This window comes from Gobio gobio (genome assembly GCF_949357685.1).
Source record: "Gobio gobio genome assembly, chromosome: 13".
In the NCBI taxonomy this organism is placed as follows: Eukaryota; Metazoa; Chordata; class Actinopteri; order Cypriniformes; family Gobionidae; genus Gobio; species Gobio gobio.
The window spans coordinates 21200874-21215491 of NC_137106.1; the positions used below are offsets into that span (position 1 = coordinate 21200874).

At 37.2% G+C, this 14618-nt stretch overlaps 1 protein-coding gene across 1 annotated transcript in view; it reads right to left on the reverse strand.

Moving 5' to 3' along the window:
- The window catches only part of dcdc2c (doublecortin domain containing 2C), a gene marked incomplete at its 5' end in the record, with an annotated part of 31596 nt that extends 19674 nt beyond the window's left edge, over positions 1 to 11922 (reverse strand). Inside the window, 6 exons of the mRNA XM_079833997.1 lie at positions 5469 to 5523; positions 6335 to 6466; positions 6536 to 6667; positions 6927 to 7003; positions 9860 to 9905; positions 11642 to 11922. Coding sequence (XP_079690123.1) covers positions 5469 to 5523; positions 6335 to 6466; positions 6536 to 6667; positions 6927 to 7003; positions 9860 to 9905; positions 11642 to 11922 — 723 coding nt within the window. The remainder of the gene's footprint in view (positions 1 to 5468; positions 5524 to 6334; positions 6467 to 6535; positions 6668 to 6926; positions 7004 to 9859; positions 9906 to 11641) is intronic.
- Positions 11923 to 14618: the final 2696 nt, after the last annotated feature.

Genomic DNA, 14618 nt, shown 5'->3' on the forward strand with positions numbered 1-14618 from the left:
TTCTGATTGTGCCAGCGGTGCCCGTGTTGTGATTCGACAGCAGCGTAGGGCACGTTGCCCAGGAAGGTCACGCCTCTTACCACAACGGGGAGATGAACACGCTCAAACTACAGCCCCTGAAGGCCAAACAAAGGTGATTTGACTCCGGGATGAAAATAACAGCGTCTGGACGACAATGCACAAACGCAACCGAACCGAACCGAACGCAACACTTCCTCTTCTCCACGAGGGAGCAACAAGACCACGCCCCCTTTTTTGCGTATTCTTGTGGGCGGAGGTTAGTCAACAAACTGTTCTACTGACGTAATTAAAGCAGGAAGTACCAGGATGTAGTCCAAACCGGCCGTTCGCTGTAGGCTTTGAAAGGGAACTTCTGTTAAATAAAATATCTCGCTTGGCATTGAACTTTGAGCTTTATCATTTTACAGGTATTATTTATGCTCTAACAGCAACATTACACACTAACTAAAGTTTGAAAAATGGGATCACGAAGAACAGGACCTTTAAGAGACTAGGTACAACCCTTTTGGACCATGCGCCTGGTGCCGACCATTTTTTCCGTCGTTAAACTAGCAAAAGTGGAATCGGACCCTAAGTGCACGTGCCATGCGTTTTTATCTAATATTGTGCTATCTATGGTATCGGTTTCAGATAAACCCACCTCTAAAAAGGCATGAAAAAACAAAATAAACTGTGGTTGGTCACTTTACATGTTGGTCTGATAAACTCTTCCCATCAAGTGTGCAATTTTAGACCAGACTTTGCTGCCTTTACGTGCCATCCAAAAATGTCTAATTTTCCACTTCTCAAGTCATAATTACGAATTTGTCACATTCAGGTGATTTGATGTTGGAAAGAATACGAATCATGGAGGCAGGGCTGTAGCTAGCGAATCCAGTGCTGGTTGTTGTGCCCGGAAAAACTTCATCACCTTTCAATGCGTATCAATAGTACGAGTGTGCAATCTCATGGAATGTATACGCCAAAAGGAGTTTTGGCGTGCATATGCTACGCAGTTTTTCACGTGCATATGATACGCACTTTATGGCGTGTATATGACACGCTTTTGGGTAGGGTGAGGGTAGGGGTTCGTACGTATAATACGCCATAAAGTGCGTATCATATGCACGCGAAACACGGCGTACCATATGCATACATTCCACGAGATTGCACACTCGTATTATTTATACGCATTTTCGTGAGATCGGGCTCGCTAGATAGTCATTTTGCAGACAATTCTTGAATTTCAATCAAATAAATGGGTTTTGCATACAATAAATTCAATGCACCAAATGGATATTTGTATACGTAAATATATGACTGTAACGCCAATAAATCAATGTAGATGTTTGAGGGAAACACTAATAAAACTTAACCATCACTACAGCAATAGTTCTCTCCAGCATGTTTAAAGTTTATGGCCCACCCTTACCTGGAAACTTGAGTTCTCCAGTCATAAATACGACATGAGAGGCTGTTCATGTCCAATTTCCAGCTAGGAAACTTGCATTTATGATAATTGTAATGCACATGACAGCTGCATAAGCTACAGTGTGGACCAGACTTTATGCTCACAGACTAAAGTCTGACAAAAGCGGTTTGCACACTGTACGATTTTGTCAGCAAACATGTCAAATTAGCAATCAAAGACTCCAGATTTTGGCCTAGGTCCTAGGATCAGAGGAATCTTTTAGGATTCTCAACATTTGTTGTGGCCAAAATCGCACAGTGTGAACCTGGTTTAAAGGCCCACTGAAGTGCCTTGGAACGTGCAGCATTATTCAATGTGTTGACGTAATTTCCCCTAAAACGGCTCCAGCTGTTAGCAGCTCCTCCCTTTTTTTGAAACAGCCAATAGCGTTTCGTTATTACCACAGTTTGACTAGCCTTTCTGTTTTTTTAAAGCCAGTTTCCTCCGAATCTAACCTTTTATCATCATAATCTCTTCAATATCTCTTCGAAATACAGCATTCTGTGCAGCATTTAAATGGGTCCGATATGTTTTGTTGTCTGCGACGACTCGTGCATATGATCCGCGCTGCGCTCTCGTATCTGTAGTCAACGGCTCTGCTCTAAACTATGTGTGTGCGCTGCTGCGGTGCGCGTGAAACTATTGTGAACCCAGACTTCATTCGCCTCAACTGAAAGCATATTTACACTGTCTGAATTGTTTCCTATCGCATGTATAGTGCGCTTTGTGCCGTTCACCATGTAGAAAATAGTAAATGCGTGAACTGACTGTTTTCAGACGCAGTTAAGGGGCTATTTATAATGCAGGGGGCGGGACTTCAGATTCTAGAGCGCATTTGATTGGACAGAAGATTTGATGAGAAGGTGAAGTCTGAAATGATGTCATCAAAATCTGTGATTTGTTTTAACGGAAGTGAGAGACTAAGTTTTGAATGCTTATATCTCCTAAATGCAAATTTTGTCATTGTTTTGGAACACACCAGCTTATTCATAACCCTAAGGCTAAGATAATCATACTAAAAGCTAAAAAACTTTATTTTGATTTCAGTGGGCCTTTAAGTGAGACTAGTTTTCATTCAACAAAGGCGTTTAGAGGTAGAAAGTCTCAGTTCAGTTTGTAAGGTTAAAAGTATGTAGAAAAAAGCCTAGGCCAAATAGGCATTTGATAGGCCAAATAAGGCCTATTTTAATCATTTTAAACAGGACAACACCAAAAACAGGTGTAAGCAAGGTTCAAAAGGTTTTGAGACATCTGCATGTTAGTATTAGGTATTAAATGCAACAAGTCTCAGCTGACCACATGTAATGGGATCTGCTGATAAGGATCTTGATACCAGGCTTCCACAAGGCCTAAGAACAGGTTGTAATACCCTACTAACTGAAGCATGGAAGTACAGCAAAAGCTGGGGGATGGTAGCTTAAAACCAGAGCGATGTGATAATGACTCTGAAGCCAGGCGTGGAAGACCCCCCGATGTTTCAGTGAAACACACCCCCTGCCAAGCAGGACAGGCCTGACAGAGAGCAGCTGGATAGGTCTCTACCAATCCCCTTGAGAAACCAATGTTTCTTCAAAACAGGAAGCCCTCCACAGGGACGGCAGTAGGTCTGACATGAGCAAGTCATCTGAGATACGAGGAGACAGCTTTGACCTCCAGTGGCACAGAAAGGGTCTGGGACAGCTTTACTGCCTCTGCATGTCACCGTCACAGATACGTGGCCCCTAGTACAAGGGGGTGTGATCATCTTTGTCGCTTTTGCACTTTTCCACCCCTGTCAACTTTGCTGACACCTAGCTCAACATCTGTTAGGCCAGTAGGAGAATAAACACCAAATGCCGTGCTACTGCTTTCATCTGCCGGTGCAGTGCCAACTCTGTCACATGAAGAAAAGAAAAAAAAACCTACTGAGATTTCTAATAATACACAGTTCCCTCCATGCAGTTTACATGACAATAAAATATAGACTTAAATATACTTTATCGATTGCTTGAAGAAGACGAGACAGATTCTTCCGTAATTCAATTTCATTATCAACATTTTGATAATGAAATTGAATTACGGAAGAATATATTGGGATGACATCATTGGATAATGTAAGCAGCCACAAGGATAAAAGAACGGTGTTTTGGAAGAGGTGGTTGATGGAGACCAAAGCTGAGTCTTTGTCTCCCTCCTGTGGTAAATAATCTGTAGAAAGGATGCTACGAAGAGGAAATACCATGCTTTGTATTAAAAGAAAGGATGCAGAACTTGCTGTAATTATGGAATTTATTTTTCCTTTTTTTTTACAAATATCTTTTTATAACCTTTACATGATTTTTAGTATAACATTTTAAAGCTTCTGAAAATGTATCATTTTTATTTAATATTTATATAATTTATTTATTTATTTACACTACCTTTCAATGTTTTAATTTTTCTTATGTTCACAAAATCTGCATTTATTTGATTGATTACAATATAGAATGATAATTTGATAATTATTGGAACCATAGGATTTTTTTTCCAGCATTTTTTCACGAACAGAAAGTTAAAAGTGTTCAAAGTGTTTAGTCACTTTTGATCAATTTAATGCATTCTTGCTGACATTTTTTTTTAATTGAAAGGTAAATAATTTATAATATAAATAAATATAATAAAATATTATAACCAATTTATTTAAAATATTTTAATAATATATATAATATATAACTATATATTATATGATATATATAACATTTAAATGTTTTGTAAAGATATTCAAACGCATAATACAAAATACAATTAAATTCAAACATGCAAAAATAAGCCTTTACATTTAAATCCCCCAAACACAGCACGCCCTGTCATGTCACAAATGAAATAAAATGCATCAAATTATTTATCTGGTAGCGCTTTGAATTACTATTAAATTCTCTGAAGGGAAAACTAATATGCATTAAAGTGTTTGTTTTCCTCTCAACGAATACAGATTACAGGTAAATGTAAACAGATTATGGACCTACACCTTGGAATTTAATGACACTTTGATGAGACTTTGATTGCTATTCCATCTTCATTGTATCAAAGATAATTGGCCACTTTCTTCAAATTATTTCCTCCACTCAATGAAGTTGATGAAGCATGAGAAATCAATTAGACATGGGGCAACCACAAGTTCTTTCCCTTGTAACATCAACAGGCAAACAGTTAGCTGTCATTTCTCTTATTTACAATAACCAGATGTTTCAAACTTTACTTTGGAGAGCTCCGGGTCCCAGTCCACTAAGTGTGTATTTTTTCTCCATCACTTATTTGCCAGGTCTAGCTCTTATTGTAGTCTGGACCATCCCAAAGCATCAAGTCAACATGCACACTATCACAAAACAATTTATCCTCATTCCGTGGGTACAGGGGAGGGTTTCAGCGCCTTCCCCCGGTGAGGGAGTTTGGCTCTCACTTGATCAAGTAACACAAACTCTGAGCATTGGGACAGTTTGAAAAAGGAGAGGTGAGAAGAACTCAATACCTCCTACAGACAGTGATTGATGAGGGGAATGTACCCACTCCCAACTCACACGGCCACAGATCAGCCTGATTGGAGACATTGAGATACTGTGACGGTAACATTTTTCTCAAGTATCTGATCTTCAGAACTAATGAACAGTAGTCAATTTATTTCTGGTCCAAATTGAAATTTTCTCGCTAACTGGGTTCGGTCAGAGGGGAAAGAGATGGGTGATGATCAAGATTGGTGTCTTGTAAACTAGTTCAGGACATTAGCTCTGTTTTATATTTAATCTCCATATTACTGTTCAAGAGAGCAAATAATACTAATGTGGCACATTACACTGCCAAAACACGCCTGTTTGCCTGTGTTCATCCCTGCCTTATGAAAAATTAGCCTATTAGCCAATGACATGCAAAATCAATACCAGCATTTTTATTAGATATTTACATAATAAAACATCACACCCATGCCATAATATGCATATTTTATCTATGAAATAGTTTGATAATATTTTCTCATTATCCTTACCAAAGTTCTGTTTTGTTTTCCTTTTTTTTGCACTGGAAGAATGCCATTGTTGATCCTAAAAAAAAAGGAAAAGGATTTTTTTTTAATTTTTTATCTGTTATCACATACTTATCTTCTGGTTGTTCCAAGCCTGTTTCCTTTCTTTCTTCCATGAAGAAAAAAAAAACGAAATATTTTGAAACCAGAAATCCGTTTTATTATGTCAGTTCTGGCATTTGTATTAATTCTATGATTCAATGGTGTAATTTAAGATATGCATTTTTAATGTTAATTTAATCTGGTATTTACTAATATATTCATCTTTACTTTATTTCTAGATTTATTGTCTTTCTTCTATACAATATAACCTACCATTCAAGTTTGGGGTCAGTAAGATTTTTTTTAAAGAAAAATTATTTTATTCCACAAAAGTATCATCGTTTTCCCCCCAAAAATGAAGCCGCACAACTGTTTTTAACATTAATAATAATAAGAAATGTTTCATGATTATGTGAAGGATCATGTGACACTGAAGACTGGAGTAATGGCTGCCTAGTTTTGTATAATAAATTGCATTTTAAAACGTTTTTATTTTTGATCAAATAAATACACTTCTTTCAAAAACATTACAAAATCTTAAGAGCTCCAAACTCAAACAGTAGTGTCATTTGTTCACATTTCTGCATATAATCAATCATAAGGCTTCATAAGTTGACTGCTTTTCCATAGTCCCTCTCCTTTTTTACTCCATGGAAGAAAGAAAGTAAAACGGGTTATAAGCTGCATAAGGTGAGCAAACTATGACAAATTTTACTATAAGAAAGTGCAATAAAAGGGCATTATACATCTGCATCACTGCAATTATCTTGTCTCATAATCGTCCTTACACATCAGTGATGCTGCTTGGAACCAGATGATAAGGCAAAGGCCGGAACCTCTCTGCCCCAACAGCAACATAACAGTGGTTGTTCTGCAGCTCATATGCTCCACGTAAAGGCTTCCCATTCAGCATGCACAATCTGGAAGGATTGAAATCGCTCAACATTGTCTTTCCTTTTGCATGTTCGTTTCATGAATGCAGCACATACCTGTGCACAGCTCCAGTGCGAAGGTGAACTTTCTCGGTCACCATGGCCAATACGTTTTCCCAGCTAGCAAGCGTGTGTTTTGGAATCAGCACCCGTGCTGGAGGAACCAAGATATGTCCATTGGTAAAAACACTATAAAATATAATCAAAGTTGGCACTTAGGAACTCAATCCACACATTTGTGCTTCCAAAAATGATCCTTTGATAATTAACAACATGCAAGAAAATTAGATGTCGTTAGACATAAATAATTAAATAAAGCAGATAACATTGGTCTGATTTTATACCATTAGACAGTATTATAGACCGTTTTAAAGAATTAGACTTTGCCGTAGCCTGAGGGTTTGCCATTGAAGACATCCAATGGGGACACATTAAAAGCAGGGCTCACTTGATGGTGCACGACTCATTACTGATTCTCTTCCATCGAGCTGGGACAATTATTCTGCTGTGAACTACAGGTTGGATCTGCAGTGGAGACAAATGAACAGGACCCCGCTGAGCATCACTGACAATAACTGTTCCACTACTCATTTAGGGCACTTACACATCTGGTTTTCTTCAATCAGACGTCTTAAATGCTATGTTGGTTGTTGTACAGACGGAAACAAGGAGCTAAAAGGGCGACAGACAGTGACATATAGTGCCATAACCTCAAGCAAAGTCACTCTAAGTGGGTATTTTTATGATTATTGCTCTATTATGGTCCACTGCATTTTTGGTTTCTGAGGAAGGTTGTAAAAACTATTAGCTTAATAAGTCACTTCAAATAGTCCAAACTTTGAATAGTACCAAGCCTGCGTCTTCTTGGACCCTATAGACCTTATGCGCCAGAGAAACAAGCACGCAGCCATCTTTAGAATTTTGTCTTTGAACTTCCGTTTTTGCGGTAAATCTGTATATTTCTATGGCATCGTTGTCAAATAATAATTCGCTGGTGAAGTAGATTTGCTTATTGTAGAGTTAACGAAAGTTATCATGAGCATTGTCATGTTTAAAGCAGATGTCTTAACAAATGTCAGTAGACCGAGAAGAGTTTAAAAAGAGCAGGTTATTCATAAATACGTAAGATCGCTGTGGAAATACAAAACCGGAAATTAAAAGACAACGAGCGCATCGCTGAAAAGGGGCGGAGCTACATAAGGTCTATACAAAACAGCTGAGAGTGACTTAACTGTTTTTATGTTCACAGAGACTCCAATGATGAACATGTAAAAATTATCCTTTTGGATTTTTCCATCGATTTGGATTATGCAGTTTTACCATAAACAAACTAATAAACTCAATGTGATGCATATTTGTCAGTCATACATATATAAATGAAACAGGTCCGATTTCTGCACTCAAAAACATGGCATAGTTTATTATTAACTACTTGCATCTATTTGATTTTATTGATTTTAAAATGCATTATTCAAATTGCTTAGAATCAGTATAAATCTTGGGAGTCTTTTAGTGGCTGTTTATGCGTTTTGGCTGTTCATTTACATTTTCAGGGGCCTGAAAACATACTTTCATATTTCATATTTTTGAAAACGGGTTTCAAAGTGCAAGTCTTTCTTGACGAGAAACCTGACGCACGTGTAAATTCTCCTCCCTCTTCACCTCTGTCACAATACTTTTAATTTATGTTTTTCCTTTACAATTTAAAGGTGCACTGTGTAAATTTTAGCGGCATCTAAAGGTGAGGTTTGCAACCGCTCACCCCTCCCTTTCGAAGAAAATGGTGGCACAAAATGGCGACTTCCCTGTAAGGCGACCCGTGTTGTATGTAGATAGAAATGGCTCATTCCAAGGTAATAAAAACATAGCAGTTCATTATGTAAGGTATTTATACAATAAAAAATGTTTTATGTATATTATATTGTAATTTCTGTCAATTGATCCTCCTAAATATTACACCATGCACCTTTAAATAAACCATACATCTCACATATTTCTACACGGCAGTTTGCGTCATTATTATTTATTAAGAATTTATTAGATAACCAAACCTTAACAACATAGATCACTTGAGCACAGCTGATGAAGTGACACTCGAGTGATCAAGAATATTCCAATATACAAATAAGCTTTCCTTAGATTCCACGGTCCTCATTTTCTATCCTTACAGCCTTCCCTCGCATCCTATGGGGGGTGGAGCTGAGACGCAAGGAAAGGAAACAAGGATGCACAAATTAGAAATGAGAAGCACCCACAGTCTGTGCGTGTATAGTGTTTCTTTACGATGTGACAGTGCCAACTACTGGCCTGGCAGCAGAATACAGCGTTTAGTTGTTTTTCGCGGATCCATGTGACTGGGGATCATTTTGACAGAGTTCTTGTCTGTACGAGAAAAACGCAATGATTTTCCGTTTTTAGTACATTGATTTTGCATACACGTACCCTTAGATAACAAATATTTTGGTATTGTGATGCTTATATACACTAGCTTCTGTTCATTATAGTATACCTTCCTGCAGAGATTCGCTCCAACTTCAACAAAAAAAACCTGAACCAGGGTTTATATGAAAATTACAAGTGGTGTGTGCACAGGAGTGGAACTGAAATCTACAGGAAAATAAAACTCAAGAGCAGGGCTGAGCACTACATTGCACTAGAATTATCCAACAGATAGTTCTAAATTGTATTAATAACATAATATAATCACTGCTTTTAGTATAGGAGTATAGGAAAGAAAATAACTATTTGTTTCATTACTTCCAAAAACATGAGAGGGACATTTAATGACCGAATAAAGATGGAAAACACTTGTCCTTCGGTGGGTTCTTGTGCGTAAAGATAGCTTGTGGAAAAGGGAACAAAGCATTATGGAATATGACATTACTGTATACATTAGAAAATGAAAATAAATCAGAGGGGAGCATTTGCAAAGAACATTTAGTGAATGCTGACTACAGTAAATAATTTTCTAAAATAATTTTATGAGTAGTCAGAAAACTTTGAGTGCTCCAGACATTGGCTCCCTGATAGTTTGAAATGGAGTGAAACAGCTGACTCAAATGGAGATCAATACACGTTGACTTTATGGTTTTCAGCAACAAGAGGCATGAAATCAGTCATCCGCTACAGTCTGGAGAAACCTTGCAGTGATATTCTATCAGAGAGATGTATCAGAGTCAATAATGATGTAGGATGTGGAACAAATGATCATACTGCAAACATGTCATGATTTGACTCAGATATTTGCTTCCCCTTTACTGTTCTGATATATGTACTCAAACAAACTCACTGAAAAGGAAAGATTATTTAGATGAAATATCAAATATAGTATGATATCATGATAACAAAATGTTTTGAATACTGTGGTTCCAAGACTCTTACCAGTTCCCTTTTCTTATTTGGTGGTTTCTGTGTTATATGATGATAGCTATCAAAGAATAAAGGAGAGAGAAAGTATAGTTAACATAATAATAATAAAAAAAAACATCCAATATTGTTCATGTTAATATACATAACTTAATAAATATTTAAAAAGTATAATATTTTCATGGCTTTGAAACGTACATTTCATAACAAAGTAAGTAATATATTATGGCAACCAGGTCACAATTAACACAAATTAAGCAAGAAATGACATCTGCTAGAAAAAATTTTTTCCTCTGTTTAGAAACATCTTCAGTTATTAAAATAAGCATTATATTTCCAGATTTAAGGCTGTTATAAAATTTACGTTTGTCGATATGAGGAAGCTCTGAATCTTTTCCCTGTACAACCAAGGAATTGCCATCATTGTGTGTATATTTTGTCCCCATAATGTAGGGTTTACCAGGACCACACTCAAGGTTTCATTGTAAGCTGTGCTGTGTACTCGATAGATGAAATAAACCCAAAGATGCCCAAACTTTGGCCTGCAGACCAAAGTTGGTCTGTCATGACTTTTGATTTGGCCCACCACATGACTAAGATAAAAAAATTATAAAAAAATAAACATATTGGCCTATATATACACCAATCAGGCATAGCATTATGACCACCTTCCTAATATTGTGTTGGTCCCCCTTTTGCTGCCAAAACAGTCCTGCATCATGGTACCATGTGTTCCCCAGATATGTGACGCACACGCGTCACTTACGCTAAGAAAACGTGATTGATCAGACCAGGCCACCTTCTTTCATTGCTCCGTGGTCCAAGTCTGATGCTCACGTGCCCACTGTTGGCGCTTTAGGCGGTGGACAGGGGTCAGCATGGGCACCCTGACTGGTCTGCGGCTATACAACCCCATACACAACAAACTGCGATGCAATGTGTATTCTGACACCTTTCTATCAGAACCAGCATAAACTTTGTGAGCAATTTGAGCTACAGTAGCTCGTCTGTTTTATCGAACCACACGGGCCAGCCTTTACTTCCACTACGTGCATGAGCCTTGGCCGCCCATGACCCAGTTGCCGGTTCACCACTTTTCCTTCCTTAGACCACTTTTGATAGATACTGACCACTACAGACCGGGAACACCCCACAAGAGCTGCAGTTTTGGAGATGCTCTGACCAAGTCATCTAGCCATCATAATTTGCCATCTTTGTCAAACTCACTCAAATCCTTACGCTTGTCCATTTTTCCTGCTTCTAACACATCAACTTTGAGGACAAAATGTTCACTTGCTGCCTAATATATCCCACCCACTAACAGGTGCAGTGATGGAGAGATAATCAGTGTTATTCACTTCACCTGGTCATAATGTTATGCCTGATCGGTGTGTATATGTGTGTGTGTGTGTGTGTGTGTGTGTGTGTGTGTGTGTGTGTGTGTGTGTGTGTGTGTGTGTGTGTGTGTGTGTGTGTGGTCCTGATGAACCCCACATTATGGAGACAAAATGTCCCCACAAAGATGCCAATATCCTAATTCCTTGTCCTTGTGGAGACATTTTAACAGCTTTAAATCAGACTAAATATTTTTTTTGAAAATGTAAAAATGCAGAAAGTGTTCTGTGATGGTAGGGTTAGGAGATAGAATATACAGTAAAGTATAACAATTATTTTGTCTATGGAAGGTCCCCATAAAACGAAAACATGTGTCATTCAACTCAAAACCACACCTACTCTATAATAGTTTACTTACTTCTATAATAATTTCAACATTACCATATGAATAAACGAACTTACTCCAGCTTTTGAAGTCTCTCTGCTCCGGCTGCCACATATATCTCTCCATGCACCAGCTGTTCCAGATCCACCACCCTGTGACCCTTAGGGGTGTAAATGTTTCGCACTGCCCCAAATGGAGCTGTGATGCCTCGAGTGACAGTGTTCAGAAAGCTGTCAAAAGTGAATGATTGGCGTTGATTGATGACAAACCTTCGGCCGGGGTAAAAAGCATCTCCGTTCCGGAACACAGTAACCGTTTTGGTAGGTGAAAGCTGTGAATGAAACCCGCGACGAGACATTATGAACCAATCCTGCTGTAACCCACGGGGTGGTGCTGAAAAGACCAAAAATCAATAAGGCATAGAAATAAAAACACAATTTTTAGTAACCACAGCCGAAGTTGTTGACAGTTGTTTGAAACGTTGTTTTCCGTGTGCTTGAGGCAGGATGTTGTTTTGACGAGATTGTGAAAATGCCAAAACGTGGCAAGTAAAGACCTACCCTCAATTCCCTTCCAAACTCAATATATTACGGAATCGCCATAACTGTTAATTTGTAGGCCTACTTGTTTAAAAAAAAAAAAATGTGTTCCAGTTTTCGTCTGTGCTCTGCCTCTGAGGTAACTGGAGATTTAACGGCGCCGGCGGTCAGGCATCCAATTAACTTAATTTAGACAACCACCAAACAATAGATTAAATTTTAATCCACGTATTACTTACACATGTCGTAGCAGACACTGTAAACTATTGTAGGACCTCTTTTCAAAAATATCAGTTTCAGCTATAGGTGTCAACCTGATTTTGTCCTGTTTTGTTAGGTTAACCTATTTAAATTAATTTAATTTACTTTGTAGTATATTTTAGGGAATCGTGATGATTTGAATGTCCTCTTCATCCTCTGAACTTTGACCTTTTAAGTAGCCTAGTTCACCATTTGAAAATGCTAGTAAAATGATCATACCATAGTGGTTGCAATGATATGAAATAAATGGACAAATGGTTCTGTTATATTATTATTTTATACATTTATAAAATTTCATTTTTTTTTTACACACGTTAGACCTTGAACCAGTAACAAGTAATTGTTATTATTATTAAAGTTAAACCATTAGGCCTATATATTATTTAATAAAATGTTAGGTTAGAATTGTGTCTTTTGTATATCGTTATAGCCTCATAGTATAATTGCTAAAGTCCAAAAACATTGAAATATGATCTGGGCAATTATGCTATGAGGCTAACGATATGGTTTCTTTTTATTTCAATATTTTCAATGACTGGAATGTCAAAGGAAATTTTGTTAACTTATTGTAAAGGAATAGTTCAAATTCTGTCATCATTTACTCACCCTCAAGTTCCAAACCTGTATGATTTTCTTTCTTCTGGGTACCCCATATGGTTACCCATATTCTTCAAAATATCTTCTTTTGTGTTCAGCAGAAGAAGAAGAAAAAAATCATACAGGTTTGGAACAACTTGAGTGTGAGTAAATGATGACAGCTTTTTCATTTTTGAGTGAACTATCCCTTTAAGAATGACCCCAATTTCTCACTGGTCAAGCTTATTTAAAGCTGATTAGCAGATTTATTGTCACAATAGTTGGATAGGTTCCTTGTGCCATTGTCTGTTTGGTCTGACAGTGTAGAATAACAGATCAGTTTACACAAGCAGGTCGCCTGATTATGTTTGAAAAGTTCCTTCTAAAGACCTGTTATGAAATTCCAGCACCCTCCGTCTTTAAAGATTCATGGAGGGGGAGGGGGGAATGGTAGCTTATCCACTTTGCTACAAATTAATCTGATTTCCTGCCTTCTGTTATATTTTCATGCATAGTTAATTCCAGGACAGCTTGACCTTGTCATCAGCAGCACATACAGTAAGTGCAGAACAGCAATGACAGTGTGTAGAGCCAGACATGACCACTAGAGAGCGCCAGATTACAACTCTATCAAACTAACTGCACGGCGTCAGAAAGTTTATTTGTGCCTCAGAAAAACACACACACACACACACACACACACACACACACACACACACACACACACACACACACACACACACACACACACACACACACACACAAATTATGATATATTATCATAATTAAAGTCGTATGGGGAAGTTGACAAGAAGCATGGAAATAAACTTTATCATTACTGTATAAAAAAATTTAAAAAATCATCCTTAACTATGGGATGACAAAAAAAGGAATTTTAGTTTTAACAATTTAGGGGACGTTTAATATCACTTTAACACGAAGCAAATTATATTAAAGATATAAATCAGCTTATGATGGGTAGTTTGTGATAGTGATATTTTGATGATATTCAATACCATATTATTGATCTTTTTATTTATTTTTTATATATTTTATTTTCCTTATCTGACCTTGTCACTGCCCCAGTCTGTCAATAATGTATTAAATAACTGGGATGATGACCTACTGGTAAACTGGGACATCTATTTAAATCATTTTACTGAAGGGAATAAATAGTGTTTGACCATTATAAAAAATACAATTCATAACCTCAGCCCTACAGTTTAGTCTAGAAGACTACACATTATGTAAATTTGCTCTTGTTAGCTATTTCTAGTATGCTGACCTATTCAGTATATTATTAATAAACCATGTAATTCAAATACCATTGCTGTAGGAAAGAAAGACCGGCTAAAAAAAAGAGGTGTAATATATGGAATCTAAAATTGTAAATATAATAAGATAAAGTCTTGTTCCTTCATTTAATTGTATTACATTTGTGTACTTTAGTAAAGTAGGCCTACATGTCCCACTGTCACGATAAAGTTATCCCAGTCTGCAATAACACCTGGAAAATATAGTCTACATGTGTTTATTGATCTGTATAATGTATGAGACAAATACATTTTAAAAGTACAAATATTCCATAGTCTCTCCGTTGAGTTTTTAAAAGGTGTGTGCAGTAATTGTTCATAATCAATAAGTTCATAATTGTTCATAATCAATAATCAATATTTTT